The sequence below is a fragment of the Camelus dromedarius genome, chromosome 15, assembly GCF_036321535.1.
Source record: "Camelus dromedarius isolate mCamDro1 chromosome 15, mCamDro1.pat, whole genome shotgun sequence".
Taxonomy (NCBI): Eukaryota; Metazoa; Chordata; class Mammalia; order Artiodactyla; family Camelidae; genus Camelus; species Camelus dromedarius.
Genome location: NC_087450.1, coordinates 5,890,819 through 5,908,414, shown reverse-complemented (window position 1 = coordinate 5,908,414; position 17,596 = coordinate 5,890,819). Strand labels below are relative to the sequence as shown.

At 50.5% G+C, this 17,596-nt stretch overlaps 1 protein-coding gene across 22 annotated transcripts; it reads right to left on the bottom strand.

Moving 5' to 3' along the window:
* Nucleotides 1–2,416: 2,416 nt before the first annotated feature.
* Nucleotides 2,417–17,497, bottom strand: LOC135318464 (uncharacterized). 22 transcript variants are annotated; one of them, XM_064494300.1, is made up of 12 exons: nucleotides 17,253–17,496; nucleotides 15,448–15,826; nucleotides 14,695–14,830; nucleotides 12,141–12,227; nucleotides 11,633–11,793; nucleotides 11,296–11,342; nucleotides 8,621–8,749; nucleotides 8,143–8,276; nucleotides 7,663–7,715; nucleotides 5,299–5,883; nucleotides 3,355–3,898; nucleotides 2,417–2,863 (listed from the first exon to the last, which is right to left on the bottom strand). In XM_064494300.1, exons 3-10 carry the CDS (start codon nucleotides 14,734–14,736, stop codon nucleotides 5,604–5,606), a joined length of 933 nt encoding a protein of 310 aa, XP_064350370.1. In that variant the 5' UTR covers nucleotides 14,737–14,830; nucleotides 15,448–15,826; nucleotides 17,253–17,496; the 3' UTR covers nucleotides 2,417–2,863; nucleotides 3,355–3,898; nucleotides 5,299–5,603. The 22 variants fall into 22 exon arrangements, with proteins under 22 accessions (XP_064350370.1, XP_064350371.1, XP_064350369.1 ...); XM_064494301.1 differs by having other exon boundaries at nucleotides 2,417–2,818; XM_064494299.1 differs by having other exon boundaries at nucleotides 2,417–2,798.
* Nucleotides 17,498–17,596: the final 99 nt, after the last annotated feature.

Below are 17,596 nucleotides of genomic sequence, written 5' to 3'. Positions count from 1 at the left end.
CGACCTTACAAAGTGCTGGTAAGGAAGTAGAGCAACCAGAGCTGATACACACCACAAGGAATTTACAATAGTACAACCATTTTGGAACAGTATTTAACAGTTTCTTTAAAAAAGGTAAATACCTATCTACCATATAACCCAGATATTCCTCATCTGGTGCTTTAGAAAAGAAAAGCATATGTCCATATAAAGACTTGTAACCAAATATTCACTGCAATTTTATTTATAATAGCTCAAGTTGTAAATAACCCATGCATCCATCAAGAAGTAAATGGAGAAACAAATGATGGTCTATCCAAACACTGCTCACAACAAACTCTTCAGTAAAAACCCAGCACTAAAAAATACTCTGCTATAAGAAAAATAAGCTATTAATACAGCAACACAGATGACTCTCAAAATAATTACACTGAATGAAAGAAGTCAGACAACATAGAGTAGATACTGCATTAATCCATTCATACAAGGATCTTGAAAATGCAGACCAATATGTTGTGATGGAAAGCAGATCAATGGTTTCCAGGGGAAGAGATGGGGAGGGAGGGAGGGACAACAAATGGCAGGAGAGAAGCTTTGTGGGTGATGGGTATGTTCACTCTCTTGAATGTGGTCATGGTTTCTTGGGGATATACTTATGTCAAAACGTATTAGCTGTACACTTTATACGTGTGAAAATTACTTTGCCAAGTATACCTCAAAGCTGTTTTAAGAAAAAAGGCACTTCAGTCCTGATCCACCTCAGCGCCTGATTGGAGCGACATGATCAGTCCCTCACCCTGTTTGCCTAACAGGAAGGTAGAAAACCTCTCACGGAAAATAACATGTGGATTTTTCATTTGCAATGTCTGCCATGTAATAAAGAATTTCAAGACATGCAACATGTCAAGACTATATAACGGATAATATGAGAATAAGAAACATTAGACAAAGGATGCTAACCCCCAGGTGATGTAGGCATCAGAGTTACCAATAAAGGCTATAAAATACTTTTAATATATTCAAGAAAATAAGGAAATTATGGGAGAATAGACAACAGGGTAAAGACTTTCACCAGAGAAATATACTAGAATGTATTTTTAAGAGAAATCAAACAGATACTCTAGAACTGAAGCTTTCAGCTCTGGAAACAGGTAAACAGAGCTAATTAGGATCCCTTTTAAGTAAAACTTTCAGTAATGCCGGGTAAAATACAACAACAAATGTAACACAGAGCTAACTATGGAAAGAGAAGTTCCCAGGTGACAATACAAAGAGGACACTTAAAGCCCAGAGTGGTAATCTTGTGAGCTGATGCCACCACACCCTGGAGGGAAGGGGTTTTAATCTGCACATAAATAGAGATACAATGTCCATTTAGGAAAAAGGGTCCATACCAGATGTAGAAGACTCTTCCTTTATATCTATATAGTCAGAGACAGAAATGTAAAGTGGCAGCAGAGGTCACAGTGACACAGGGCCCTGGGCCAAGGAGTGTGAACACCTCTGCAAGCTGGGAAAGGTAGGAAGACGAATCCCTTCCTAGAGCCTCGGTGTGGAACGTAGCCTTGGCCACACGTTGGCTTTAGCCCACTGACAATGACTTTGCACTTCTGCACAATAGAACAGTGAGATGATGAATGTGTATTGCTTTAAGCCACTGAGTCTGTGGTCCTTTGTTACAACAGCAAAAGGAAAGAAACTCAGGAACCAACATGAACATGAACCCCATGCTGCCTGCTGTGCTGGCAGGAAGTTCTTTGTCTCTGAATCTGGGGGAGTCTCCTGTCTTCTGGCAGCATCCACAAACTACCTCATTCTAACTTGACAGCTTGCAGAGGGTTAAATCTTAACCCTGCACAGTTCTTGATATTTAGTTAATAAAAATGATGGTGTCATCATGGGTATTTTTCCATCTTTTAAATACCCTTCAGTCTTCTAATAAAGCTACCTCTAATTGAGAGACAGTGTAAATAGTTTTCAATCTTCATAATAAATAACTGTGGCTTTATTTGGTTACTTAAATTATGAATAATAATATTCACATTAGTAAAATTTTTTATAATCAACATTGTTTAATGAAAATATCATTTCTTTTTGCATGAACATGTATTAACTACAATAAATGTTCCATGCTTTTTTCTGCGATTTACTGTTAGAGCCTTAAAGAATAATATTTTCCTCAAAAGGTATTATGGCAAAGGGATTTCTTTTGGTGGAACAGTTCCTACATCAAATCTGGTGCATGGCTCAGGCCACTGGGAACCTAGAGATGATAGATATTAGGAGGCATTATAAACACAAAATGATTTTTAAAGGAATTAAACAACTGGATGTGTGAAAACAAAGAATCTGAGAATATTCTAGTGAAATAAATGTATTTTTCAGCTTAAGCAAGACACTGGGTGAATAAATCTAAAATGAAAAAACCACCCAGAGGTCAGCAGTGAGTCATGCATGCAGTGTGACTGATCAAAACCAAGTTGTTTCCAAACCAGTGTGCAGGCTTGATGCCTTCATGAATCAAGTCTGTGTGGCACCAGGCCATCTCGAATACATGTTGATGAGGTATTTATAAGCCCTTCACCATCCCAGGACAAAGCCCACACATGAGCCACAAGACCATCACCTACACATCTGCAAAAGACACAGCATGGTGAATAGCACTTTTCTTGTTCAGTAGCCGGTGGCAGGGCACTGTGAGCAGACAGAGATACAGGGACACAGAGACACAGAGGCACTTCCCCTCACTCAGCTGATAACCTTCCGTGCATTCCTGGGGACAGGATTGTCATAAAATGCACCATGGATTGATCCTCCTCCTAGGAAAGGAACGGTAGGTCTGTCCTCAGGTTGGAGCAAGGGTGGCCGGAGGATCTCAGAGGAGCTGTTTCAGCACAACCAATAGAAATGTCTGCCACCGTGACCACGAGAGACAGGTCTCCTGCCATCCCGGTAGGCACTTGGGCTCCTGACAAAAGCTGGGCTCAGTAAAGGCTTGAGTAGAAGGCACAGACCTGAGGGATGCCCCAGCAAGAGACAGGAGGTAGGGCCTGGTTTATACTGCTCTGGGTGTATCCCAGCCTCATCCGAATACGAAATCAGAAATTTGCAAAACAGCAGAGCTGGGATGGATCATCTACTCCAGACTCCTCACCTTACAGTTTAAATGGTGGCAGCCCTGGGAGGCAAAGCAACGTGCTAAAGGCAGAGCGTGGAAGTGGCAGCGCCAGATGAAACGCACCATGGCAACCCCCGTTCAAGGCCGCTGACACTGAGGACGGGGCCAAGGTTTCCAACGAGGAGAATGAGACAGTGTAAATACTTTGTTCCCCCCAAAACCCCAAATGGCACAAAAACTAAGGCACAAAAACTCACCTTAACTAGCTCTCTTCTGAGGGGGCTCTCTTCTGTCTCCGTCTTTCTGTCTGTCTCCATTTCTCTCTCTCAGACACAAACACATACAATTTTGTGAAAGGGGACTTCCTGCCATACAAAGACAGACTTCACATCTTCAGAGAAACACTTGACAAAGCACATTTCCAATTCAAGTCTTTGTGTGAGGTCTGGGCAACTGGCTTATTTTCTAGAACAATAGGTGGTTCCAAAATCAGGAGATCATCTTCCCCAAAGGAAGAGTTCTGGTCCGTGTTGATGAAGCTGGGGGTGTCACATTTCATGAGCCCGTTCGGCTCCTCCTCTGGCCACCTGCTGCATCTGATGGCTTCCTGGAGCCGAACATCACTGTCAAGGGCTATGGTTGGGATACCAGCTTTGGCCTTGTCCAAGCGGTCCACTTCATTGACGTAGCAGTGAAAGAGGGACCTAGATTCGTCATTGTGCTGCCAGAGAACCCCTTGGGCACCAGCGGTCTTCCAAAGTCCGACACAAAGCTGTTCAGTCTGAATCTCTTCTCGGGAGACTCTGCATTGCAATAAAGAAAACCAAAATAAAAGATCGCTCACACTCTAGCTCGGTGACCTGAAGACTTATAGTTTTTGATATCTGCTGAGAGCAAATCCCTGCACAGAGCATGCTGACAAGCACTGGAAGTGAGAGACATCACTTTCGAACACATACAATTACACCCAAGGCAAAAGTCTAGTGAGGGCCCTTGGACCATCCTGAAAAGACATCCCTCCCTGAGAATCCTCAATACTGGTGCATCGCACACCAGTGTTTCTCAGTGGGACACTCAGATCATCTTCATCAGAATTACTTAAAGTGCTTCTTAAAGTGCAGAATTCTGGGGTGCACACCCTCAGTGTCTCCAGAAGTAGGGACCGGCAGTCTGTATTTTCATAGCCACCAAGATCACTAAACATGCTCAAGTTTAGCACCGCGGTCTACATCGGGTCACCTGAGCATCGACAATGCTGTCTCACGGGGTGGGGGGGTGCCATGTGTGTCAGTGTGCTGTCCTTCCCACGTGTATCCCCTGATTCTCAGAACTGACAGTGCAGTCCCATTGGGCAAGAAATACCACCATTTCACAATGCATACTCAGGGCGCCTGACTGACAGATACAATCAGTGCTAGGAAAGGGGACAAAACTCAGGTTCCTCATCGCTTGTTTCACTTACTGTGGGACAAATGATCAATTCAAGGGTAATAAATCAGTGTATGAGTGAATAACATGACTCTCGTTAGTCCCACGAGTGCCTGGAAGAGCGAGCCTGGGCACACTGAGAATCATAACAGCCCATCTACTTAATTGTCATCCTCCCCAGATTTATGTAAAGGTTACTTCCACCCAGGCAGTGATCCCCGAAGGGCAAGAATCATGTCTGAACACACTCTCAAATCCAGAACAGAACCTGACAACACTTAGACTCTGTGTTTAGCGAGTGTGGAATCTCAGTGATGCCAGCTCTTAGACCCTGCCTTCCCATCCCACCCCTCACGATATGGCCCTTATGACCAGCTCTCCCGGGGCTGGGGCCATGGAACCCATTTACAGGACTGGAAGAATCTGATCATTTAAAACATCCCCCAGATTATCACCAAGAGTCACCTGCATTTCAGGGATCAGTAATCCCAGAAGCTTTGCAGTTCAGGCAGGTGAGGGATTTTTATATCAGCTCTGTCTTCTACTGTGACTGCCTGGGTGACATCAGACAAGGAATTCTCAAAAGCCTGAGCTTTTCCTTTCAGGAATAATCTAAATAACAAATCTCGTTGACCACTCAACCAGTGTGATGTGAAGATCAATGATTTACACAGGAGTACAACATTCACTAGGTCATGGATTTAGAATCAGAGAAAAATCATTTGAGAAAGATTGACAGAATGTAGCTTTAATGCAAATTTAAGTATTCTTACCTTTCAGTAAATCATCTTCTTCCCCAACTTATCACTTCACCCAAGTTTAAAAGATGTTTGAGAACAGGGATGAGTGTGCCAGCAATCTGGGACGCAATAACCTAAAATGTCACCTAGGAAAAAGAGGGGAGTAACACATTTTTAAAAAGCATGGTGAGGATGGCGGGGCCATCCCCCAACTCCAGACTAAGAAGCTCTAAGTAATAGATTTCCTGCCTGCCTGGGGCATCAGCTGATGTGAAAACCCACCCAGAAACCTCACTGTCCAGCAGCTCCTCCGTAACACAGGCTACACTTTCTCAGAATTAAGAATTGGGGCCAGTAACCACTTTGCTGAAGAATAAAGACAAAGAAGAAGAAGAGAGTTCTGCCCCTCCCCAGGGGAGAGCCCAGACCTTGGGCTGCATGCACTGAGCCCACCTCCCAGGAGAAGGATAAACTGAAGAAGGGCGTCCTGTGAAACTGGGACAGCAAATGTTGAGATGGGAACAAATTGACCGGCTGGCCAGGGACAGCCCCCTCCGTCGCTGCCTTGGCGGCTGCCTCCGCCCCCTCAGCACATCCTGCCCACTTCCGGTGGTTAAGCTGTCAGGGAAACAGTGCTTTGCGACCTGGGGCAACAGAGGCTGCCCCCAGGACAAGCTGCGGGGGATATGGGATCTAAACCACCAGCTCCCAAGCGGCAAGCTCCATACCCCCGCCAACAACCCGCCGCCCCCGCAGCCTACAGCACCCCCGGGGCAATATGTCCTGGAGAAGGGTGACCCGGGAATGAGGGGCAGCAGAGGCCACCCCCACGTCAGGCCTCCAGAGAGATGGGAGCTTATCCTCCAGCCCGCCAGGGGCAGACCCCCCTCCTCTCCAACCCCTGATGTCACCGCGCCCACCTCCCAGGAGCAACCTGACCGGGTGTGGGGTTTCAGGCTAATCTTGGGCGGGAGAGGCCGTCCCCAGGCCAGGTCAGGGGAGAGGAGAAGAAGTGGCCCCATTAGGCGGGGCAGCCGGCCGTCGCAGCTGCCTCTGCCCCTCGACAGCATCGCGCCCGCCTCCCAGGAGCAAGCTGACCTGGAGACGGGCATCCGGCTTCTTGGGCAGCAGAGTACGCCCCCAGGTTTGGCCGTGGGGAAGAGGAGAGCAAATTGACAGGCTCCGCGCTGCAGGTCCTCTACCCCTGCCGTCGCCTCCCCCACACTTTAAAGGCACTTCCCAGGGCGCCCCTCCCCCAGCAGGCTAAATGGGACAGGTGTGTCTGGTGATCTGAGGCAGGAGAGGCCACTCCCACACCAGGCCATCGGGGAGACGGGAGCCAATCCACCAGCTCCCCAAGGCAGCCCCCTACCCCCACAGCAGCCACCGCTCCTGCCCCCTGACCTCACGGTGGCCGCCTCTAGGGAGCAGGCTGACCTGGAGATGGACGTCCGGCGAACTAGGGACAACAGGGACCGCCCCCAGGGCAAACCATGGGGAGAAATGGGAGCAAATGGACCGGCTCCATGGGAAAACCTGCCGCTGCTGCCACCACCCCCAACGTAACACGCCCGCCTCCTGGGGCCAGGCCGACTAGGATACACGTGTCTCTTAACCCAGGGCAAGAGACACCGCCACCAGGACAAGCCGCGGGGAAGATGGGAGCAAATGTGCCCGCTCCCCCGCTGCAGGCCCCCGACCCCCGCCACCCGTGCAACCTGACTACCCTGCCTCCCGCCCCCAGCAGGCAAAGTGGGAAAGGGTTGTCCCGGGACCTGGCGCAGCAGAGGCCGCCTGCAGGCCACGCGGCACAGACATGGGAGCTAATCCTCAAGCTCCCCCGGGGCAGCCTCCCTATCCCCGCAGCCACCACCTTCCCAGCCCCCTGACTGCACCGCACCCATCTCCCAGGAGCAAGCTCACCTGGAGTCGGACCTCAGGCAAATCTCTGGCGGCAGAGGTCGCCCCCAGGCCAGGCCGCGGGGGAGAGAAGAAATGGAGCAGCTCCCTGGAACGGACCCCAACCCCCAGCCGCCGCCGCCGCCGCCGCCTCCCAGGACCAAGCTCACCTGGAGACCGGCGTCCCGCCTCTACGGCAGCAGAAGCCGCCCCTGGCTCCGCCGCGGGGGAGAGCGGAGCGAATTGACCGGCTTCTGTGCGGCAGCCCCCATATCCCCGTGGGCCCTGCACCTTAACGACAACGCCTCCACTCCCCACTCAGCTTGCTGAGTGGGACAGGTGTGTGCAGCGACCTGGGGCAGCAGAGGCCGCTCCCAGGCCCGGCAGCCTGGAGAAGGCAGCTATTCCATCAGTTCGCCAGGGGCAGCCCCGCTCCGCCCACTTGCCGCTGCCACCGCCCCCTGACCTAACCGCCCCACCACCCAGGAGCAAGCTTACCTGGAGTCCAACATCTGGCGAATCTCCGGCGGCCATCGCCCCCCCAGGCCAGGCTGCAGGGAAGAGAAGAAATCGACCGGCTTGCCCGGGCAGCCTCCCACCCGCCGCCGCCGCCGCCGCCGCCGCCGCCGCCGCCGCCGCCGCCGCCGCCCCCTCCGCCACCCCAGACCATTGCACTAATCTCCCGGGGTCAGGCTGACTGCGAGGATGTGCACTTGCCTTCTGACCCTGGCCACGTGCCTGAGCACCTTCCTGCACCCCTACACTCCCTGTACCTCTGCACCCCTGCCACTCTCTGCCCTTCCTCACTGCCTGCACCCCCGCATCCCCTGAACTGCCTGCACCCTCCACAGCCCCTGCACCCCTGCCACCACTTACACCTTTGCACTGCGTACACTCCTGCACCCCTGCTTGTCCCACACACCACCTCTTGGGCCTGTGGCAGAGTCTCTGCTGTTAGACCAATGCACAGGAACTCACATCTTTGCCAGTATATGAGGCATCAGTGGACGTCTGGGGTTGGCTGCAGGAAGGTACATGTTCCCGGTCACTAGCCTGGGCCACTAGGGTGATCTCTGTGAGGTCACCCAGGACGGGCTCAGAGATGCTGTTCTCTGGGAAGAGAGGAGTTGAAACCGGTCTTGAGGGCAGAGCTGTGCTCACCAGGTCGACCACGCTTCATGTTTTACACAGGGTTTCGGAGAAGTGAAATGGATCCGGCCAAGTAAGACCGGCCTGCTCTGCGCCCACCTCAGTCCTGGGCTCTGAGGCAGACCGACTGGCTCCCACCGTCAAGACACCTGAATGGGCACCTGAATGGTCCCTTGGAGGCATCCTATCACTTCTCAGGAAGAAGTCTGGCTGCTTCCACCCCATGGCCCTCCCTCCCACGGTGCTGGCCTCAGGAAGGTTCCTTATTTGGGGAAGAAGGCAGCCCACCCCCTACCCCACCCCTCACCTTTCTCTAACCCAGGCTGGTGCTTTCTCTGCCCTTCAGAGTCTGGAATGCCATTCCTCTTCAGGTATGTCCCTTCTGAGATGGACTTGCTTCCACTCAATTCTAGGTGAGGATGCACCATGGAATGCACTGGGTAAGAGAACCAAAATAAATAGTTTTTTCTGTGAGGTTTTCTGTTTATCTACTGGGATGGGCTGTGTGTAGTTTGCTACAGCCATTGGTGTGAGAGGCTAAAGCTGCCTGTGTGTCCTTGTTTTCATCTGCCCGCTATCTTTGGGTTTTCCCTAGACACTCCTGAGACATTAACTTCTTTTAATTTTATTCCTGTTATTACACAGAGGCCCTACTGACATGGAGGTTAGGTGTTGGGGTAGCGGAACAGAGCAGGGCATCTATACTCCTGTGATTAGTTCTCATTGAGCCTGTGCCCTGCGCTGTGACCTCCACAAGTGTGTCTCATTCCCCTCACCCCAATTTGGGTGAGACAGAAGGGATTTCCCTTCCCCCAGGCTGGTTAGGCTCTGGTAAAATAATTTCTCATTTAAAAAAAAAAAACACAACCCCCCACAATGGAAGAGAATGTTCTGGGTGTATTTCATTAGAGTTATTTTATCCTTTCCTGGCAGGAAGCATGAGGAGTTTTCCTATGATTTTCACTCTGAGAGCAGGGTACTGTCCTCGAAGTAAAATGCATGAAAAAGAGCAGGGAGCCCCTCTGACTGGCCCCCTGAAGTTGTCACACTCAGACTTCCCCACGCTGAGTTTCCAGCTGGCCTCAGGGACCTGTTAAATCTGCCTGCCCCCGAGTTTCTTACAAAAGCGGGTTCTGCCCTGGGAGCTGTGACTCTCCAAGCCTGCCCGGCTGCCTCTCTCGGTTGGGAGTAGCTTTCCCCCTCAGTTTTCTTGTGGATCTAAGAAGAGCAGTGGGTTTTCAGCTCCCTCAGCTCTGGTGTTGTTTTCAGGACAGAAGGAGCAATTTCTGAGCTCCACACGAGCTGGACCAGAGGCTGGAAGCCTCCCCTCCTCTGCCTCCATGCAGACAATCAGTGGCTGTGGTTCTAGCCGAGTTTCTGAAGATGTGGATTTAAACACACACATCCCAGCCCCCACAGGAGAACACAGTCCCATAAATCCCTACAACTTCCACTGGTAACTACGGAACTGATGAGGACACGCGTTTCGGGGCTGCAGAGGCCTGAATGCACGACTTTCTCCGTGGCCTATTAATGTGGTTGTTATGGGCCTTGTCTGAAGTGGCTTGCATACCGCACCTGGTACATGGGAAATATAAAATAAGTACTAGAACCTCCACTTTTTCTCCCTCTTGGGCCTTCCAACCTAAAAAGTAATACGTGAACTCAGACGGCCTAGTCACCACAATGAGGTCAGACCAGCCCGGCTCTCCTGAGTGATGGGCACTGACTTGCGCATTAACTCGGAACAGTAGGGGAACCGTCTTCCTCTAACTGGGCCTCTCCCCACACCAGGCACGCCCTCAGCTGAGAAGGGGCCAACTCCCCCATTGAGGTGTGTGCTGGTGGCTTCAGTGTGACCTGGCCCTGCCGGGACATGAACATGCAGTGAGGTGGAGTGTCAGGAGGAGGGGGGTCCCTGCTGGGGCAGCAGGGGGCCCGGTAGCACCCTGCGCAGCCTGGTGCCTGGGGCTCCCCAACATCTCCTACGGCCCCAGGGTCGGCTCTGGTCTGGGCCACTCCATGCACCCTCCCAGTATCTTTTCATTAAGTCCCTTTTTGGTTTTTATCAGCCAGAGGTGGCTTCTGTTGCTTGTTCAGTGAAACAGTGCATCAGGAAACCAGACTATTTCTAAGATCAGTAAAATATGAACTATGGTCAGCTCGCCGGGCAGACCGTGCAGCACAAATTCCCGCACAGGGCAGTGCAAATGCCTTACGTGAAGGGTCCTCATCATCTGTCTTCAGAGATACAGAAGCTTGTGTTTCAGGTAAAACCTCAGGGAGGGATTGAGGAATCCAAAGCTGGTTGGTTTCAAAGACTAACCAGTCGGACCAGACACCTGAGCTGTGGTCAGAAGCCTGGCTCAATGTCACGCAGACTCAGCGCCCTAAGTGTCCGGTGGGGCCGGTGCTGTTTCCTTTACAGGCTCTCGTTGGGGAGTCACTGTAGCCCCTTACACTCAGCAGGGAATCCAGCCCTCTTAGCCCCCACCCTGAGTGTTCCATGACACAAATCTCGGGAGTGTTTAATTTTCATCTTTGTTTAGGAGGATGAAGGTGGGGCAAGAGGAGAGATAAATTCACACTTAGTGACACCAAGTCACAGCCAGTACCTCCTCCTCGGAGAGCTATGTGCTCCCACAGTGGTGGCTGGGGGGCTGGGCAGAGACCCTCCTCTGGTCACAGAGGGACTCACTCCTCTGACTGCAACTGATGGGTTGGACAACCAATCCAGAGGGGACAGAGCATCTTTCCCAGGAATTTGGAACTGACACACAGAAATTAATTTCACTCATCTGGGGATTGGGAGGAGGGTGGGAATCAAATGAAACCAGAGCAGGAGAGAAAGTTACAAGTGAATGAGAGAGAGACAGAGAGACTGAAATTGTGAGAGTAAATAGTGTGAAGGAAGGATAACAATCAGGGCACAGAGGAATTCCAGCTCCTGGCAGTCTAGTGTGTCCCAGCCCATCAACAAACCTGCGGGATGGTTAACATCATTCCAGTTTTGCAGATTAGGAAACAGGCTGAAAGAGACGGGGGTTGGCTTTGGGTGCACAGTTAATTTAATTGCCACTGGACCCCTCACTTCCCACTGCCTGAAGGCACTATGATCCTCACAGGGACCCTGCAGTGCTGACAGCCTAGCACCCTGATCAAAGGGAACCTGCGGGAGTGGGAACCTCTCTGAGTTTGGAGAGTTCCCTGCACCGAGATTCCATGCATCAGCCGGCTCCCGCTCACCACAGGTTAACGTCTCCCCAGCTGTGTAGTCCCCCGACCCGCTTCCCTCCCTGCCAGGCACCCCCGTTCTTACCACCGAGTGTACTGCAGGAATTCAGGCACAGGGATGCCCAAAGCAACACGAGCCCACCGGCTGTACAAACAGCAGACTCCCAGCCCCACCTGGGCTCCATGGGGATAGTAGGTGTCCTCACCTTTGATGTACCTAAGGCAATCTGTTTCTTCAGCTGGAGGCTATAGAGAAAAATAAAAGGTCCAAAACATTGTTCAGTGAGGAATTCCTCCAAGGACCTGACTTCAGAGTCTACAAACAGTTGTGCTGGCCGCTCTTACCCCCGGAATTTGGGTGAGGTGGTTTATTGATCAGCAAAATCGCCGGTGGCCCAGCTCCTGGGCTTGGCTGCCCAGAGGGGGCTGGGGGAATGGGTAAGGCCAGGGCACTCAGGAAGAGCACAGAGGACCTGACATCTCGCCTCCGCAGTTGTAAACCCTTCCCCAAATCTCAAGGCATCGGACAGAGTGCAGCCACCACAATAATGAGATGTTCCCATCTCTTCACTCACTCCTGTTGGTTCACTTACGTGCTGAGCATCTACTGGGTCACAGGACATGACACACAGGATGGCCGATGGGACAGGCTTGGTACTTCCCCCTGGATCCTGTTCAATCTGATGGAAGAATGATCACTCATAAATGGTTTCTCAAAAGGATACATAGACAGGAGACAAACTGCAGAGTGAATCAAATTTTAAAATATAAATGAAGATCCCCCAATCTCCCCGCCTAAGATTAACAGCATAAAGAAAATAGATCTTGCCTTTGATCACCAAGGAAGTGGTCACCCTCTCTCAGGAGGAAAGGAGAGTTAATCTTTGAGCTGGACACAGAAGTGCTCCATCGAATTGGACCAGGACCTCTGCATTCATTCAGCAAATCTGTATAAGCTCCTACTACTTATGGGAATCTAGTAACTATACCCATTCCCAAGGCCCTTGGGCTTTATTAGTCAACAAAATAGACACGACTCCCCATCACTGGGGGCTCAGAGTTTTAGCAGAGAAAACAGGCAACATGATGGGGGTAGCAAGAGCTTGGGGAAAAATAAGAGTGATATGAGCAAACTCAGGTGATGGTGGTGGGGTGGGAGGCAGGCAGGAGGGAATAAGGCAATCCTGGCAGATCTCAAGGAGTAATGAACTTGAAGCAGAATAGATCCGGAGGAAGAAGGAAGAGCCGGAGCCAGAGGCCCCCAGAGTGATGTGGAGAGTGTGGGCGGAGAGGCAGAGCAGGCCGGGTCCTCGAAGACTTTGGGACGACTTTGGCTCCTAATGGAATGGTGACCCTTTTAGTGAGTTTTGATGGGATGGGTGATGTCCAATTTATGCTTTTGTTTTGGGTTTTCTTGGGAGGAGGTTAATTTATTTATTTTAGTGAAGGTGCTGAGGTTTGAACCCAGGATCTCATGCATGCTAAGCATGCACTGTATCACTGAGCTACACCCACCCCCTCAAATGTATGCTTTTATAGGCTCCCTCTGACTCTGTGTGGATGAGATTGTAGAAAAGCAAAGATGGAAGAAGTAGGCTAATTGGTGTCCAACAAGGGGTTGAAGGAGGCTCCTAGGAGGGTGGGGAACAGGGAGTACGTGGTTAATGAATTCAGAGTAGCTAGAAATTTCTAACAAGCTGGATTTGCTGTCTGTGTGTGTAAGAGAAAGAGAGAGAAAGAACATGGTTCCAACATCTGGACCTGGAAAATGGGATGGATGTCCTCTCCATCCACAGGGGATGGGACAAGATGGGGCTGAGCAGGTGGAAAGGGGCTGGAATCAGCTCAGTTCTTCAATGTCATGATTAAGGAGTCTATTAGATATTGCCACAGAAATGCCTAATAGGTAGAGGAGTCTGGTTTTTTTTTCTTTCTTTTTAACATTAAAAAATATAATTTAAATGTATTAATTTTATTATGTGAATGGATTTGGAATTTTATTTCATGCCAAGGTATATGTTATAATAGCCAAATGGAAAATATATCAGAAAAGGGGAGAAATGAGGGCTTTCACAAAAACTGACTGTCCGTAACGTAGGTAAAATTTCAACGAAACAGTCTTCAGTGCAAGAACCTCATCTTGGTGTTACATAAAATTAAATGAAAAAGGAATATGTTGATGTATCATTATTTCATGTTACATAATAGCCCCAAACAAACACACTGTTTAACTATGAGGCTTGTAGAAATACTATTCACTTTATTGACATAAATACAGAAATGCAGAAAGGTTCTAAGTTAGAATAAGCATTTTAGTGGAAATAATAGAGATCTGAGCATTTCACATGATATGTATGGACTGATTCAAAATTTGGAAAAGTAATTTACACAGTAGAACATATGTATGAATGTGAAAGCAAGATGAATGAAAGAAAAAGAATATGAGTATCAGGGAGAGAGTTCCAAGTGGAAAAGGCCAATCAGGGAGTTTTGGACAAATCGAGAAATTGATGGCATGTCAATTTCCAAGTCTGGTTGCTTCCACCAAAAGTATAGCAGTGAGATAGAGGAGAGACCCAGGACCCAACTCCGAGGCACATTCGCAGTAAATATTTGGAAAAAAGAGGAGACGTTGGCAAAAGACCAGCCAGTGGATCGAAAGCAGAGCGATGGGCTGGAGGCCAAGTGAAGCAGGAACACGGGGGAGGAGAAATGGAAGAGCTGGGTCAAATGCTGCCAAAGGGCCACGCATGATGAAGACTAAAAACTGACCACTATATTTAGCAACGTGGGGTCACTGATGGCCTTGACAGAGCAGTTTCCATAGAGCGAGGGATCAGGGGAAAAGCCAGAGTGGGTGCAAAAGGGAATGGCTCAAGAGAATATGCAGACAGTGAGTTTAAACGACTCATTAAAGATTTGCTGCAAAGACATGGGGTGGCAATTGGTGGGGGTCAATTAGAGTCAAGGAGTGCTGTTTGTTTCTTTTAAGAGGATGGACTTTTATATACTGATAGGAGCCAACTAGCAGGAGAACAAAATAGATGAGGTAGTGACAGAGAGGATGGATGTGGGAGTGACAGCCCGGAGAAGATTGTATGGATGGGCCCCCTGGTGACTTTTGGATGACCTGGCTTTCGATGTCACCTGTAATAAGAGGTGGAGCAGCGAGAGTGTAGTCACAGACATCAGAAGGCGAGCGGATGTGCTGGGAGTTGCTGGTGAAAGTTCTCTTCTGTTGGCTTCAGTTTGCTTGGTCAAAGTAGAAAAGTAAACTTACCAGCTGAGGGACGAGAAGGAAGAGTTACTGGAGTCATGAGCAGAAGATACAAAAGAGACTTCAGGGACAATGGGACAGTGAAAAGAGCAGAGGGAGACGGGGGGAGTGTGCTCCCAGAAAGTTACGTTTTATCTTTGAGGTCCCCAAGTGTTGGATGTGTGATTGCCCTTCCTGCTGTCTACGAAATAAAAATTGAGTATGGTTCAGGGAAAATGCTATTTCATTCTAAGAGGCTGCCTGTTTCTCAGGAACGGTCATCTTAAACTGCAAACACTACAAAAATGTTGAAAAGAAGAAATTGTGTACCCAATGACCCACTATTTTCTATAAATTTGGTTGCTATTTATTTCCCCTATCAATACCACAGAACCGATACTGCCTAGGATGGAGATACATCGATGCTTAAATGGAAATGAAATCTGTATCTTTCTCCTAAACTCCATGGCTTCCTTAACATCCCATTCCCCTTGGAATTTAGGGGTGTCCGGTATAAGAAATAAGAAACAGTTTGAGAAAATCCCGGCTCAGAATTACACAGCACAACCTCAGCTCAGAAGTATACAGCCATAAAAATGTTTAGAAGCAAAACTCCATAACTACTCTTAAAGAATTTTGCAAACCTGGGCCTGCCCAGATGTTTCCAAACTGGAAAGGTACTCCAATCAGTTGACCGGTACGGGAACCAGAGGCTGGTCAGCCTTTTCTGTAAAAGCCAGAGAGTAAATATTTTCAGTTTTGCAGATCATTTTGTTGTAACCATGCAGGTCTGCAATAAGAAAGCGAAGAGCACTGGGAGACACGAAACAAATGGGCATGCCCACACCCTCCCTTCCACTCAGGGCAGCTTCTCTGTGGTGGGGAGCTTGGCCACAATGACTTGTTTCTTTGTTTCCATTGGTTTCTTTGTTTCCACCTTACTGCTCAATCTCAGAACTTCAAGTGAGCCTGGTCCTTCAGCATCCATGCAGCAAGAAGGCTGAGCGGGGGTGGGGATCCCACCTGACAGAGAAGAGAGATGGCTTGTCACCATGACATGAGACAATCACACCTTCCGGGGTGAAAGGGAACAAAGATAAGGGAGGGGCACAGCAGTGGGACCCCTGGGTCACCTGCCAGGCTTGCTCTCCCTCCATGGCCACCCTGGGGGCCTGGGTGGTGTTGGAACTCAGCTACAGTGATTAGGCTGAGGGGACTCAGGATAAAGGACCCTCCGTCTCCACACCGGGTTCCAAACGCAGCCTCTCTAAGTCTACCCTCTGAATTTCTGGAACTCAGCTGGAAGAATACATGATCAGGCCAGACCCAGAGCCCAAGCCAAACACGACAAGGGTCACGTGGGGTTGTAACCCCGTGCTCAGCGGTCGGGGTCTCCTTGCAAATCTGCAGAAATCCCTGTTCTGCCTCATTCCTGGGAGAAACCCCACATCTCTTCCTGCTCTGTCTGTTCTTCTCTTGAGGCTATTGTCCTGGAGGGATGCAGAGTCCTTGAACCTGGCCCTCCAAACGTACATAAGCAGCCTGTTCAATAAAACAAATTATGCACTTCTTCACATTTGCCAGTTTTTTGATTCCAGAAAGGCTGCGGGACTCTTTCTCACTGTCTCCTGTGCCCCCACCACTTGGTGGCCCTCTCCTCATGGAAACACGATTTCCCACAACTGCACCCTGCCTCCCAGCTTGTCAGAGGGGAGTGACCCACAAAGACACAGGTGTTTGTGAGGATCCTGTCCCCCAGCAGAAAGCCTACTCCTGGAGCCACGGACAGGGATCTGGCCTCCTGAGCCGCTCAGCTCTAATTGAAAGCCTAAACTTGGGACCCCGAACATTGCTGACTGACTTTCTGAGACACCTGGGCTGGAAGGGCCTGATTTTTCTTTCCAAGAATGGATGTAGCGCAGCCTCCATTTTCAGGGCTGACATTCATGACGTATCTAGTTCCCCCAAATGCACCCCAGGAAGGAAAGGCCCTTCCATCCCACTGGTTAGAAACCCAGCCCAGGGGAGTTCCGAAGCACTGCATTGCTGTCAGGTCCAGCACCCCTGCAGAGTGGCCCCTGGCCCTGAATGAGCCCCTTCCCTGGGCCTTCCCTGCCTCGACATGACCACACCCCAGGTGGTGCTGGGGAAGGCAGGGAGTGCAGTGAGGGGAGGGGGTAAGCAGAGCCCCTTGCTCTGGAGTGAGGAGACCACAGAGAAAGGCACACACCACCCCGACCCTATACCCCAAACTCTTAGCCCCGCCAACACAGGGGCCGCTCTGCGCCCTCTCACCGTGGCTCTCCTGTGAGACTGCACCCAACCCGACATCTGGCACCCAAGCCCTACCTCCCCTCTTATGACAGATCCCGTCTTCTTGGAAACTGCCTAGCAGCGCGTATTCAAGGCCGGCAGCGGGCCTGGCGGATCTGCACTTCAGGTGCCCTACCTGGCCAGCCGTGCGTGCCTGGGCTCAGTCCTCTATCTTGCCCACCGGTAGCCTGGGTCCACGTCCGGTGCAAGCGGAGGCCACGGAGCCCAGGCTGATCCCCACACACGGACAGGTGAGGGTGCCCCCGCCTCGCTGCCCCGCTGTCCCGCCCACTGGTGGCAGCAACGCCCAACCTCCGGCCGGCGCCACATGCAGGTCAGGACTTCCGCGCGGCCCTGCCCTCCCCGGCCCCGCCCAGCTGTCCCATAAGCCTCCCCCCACCCCCGTCCTGGCTGCGCCCTGGCTCCCATTGGCTCCGCAAGTTATGCCCTCGCACAACTAGACTCGGGAGGACGCACGAC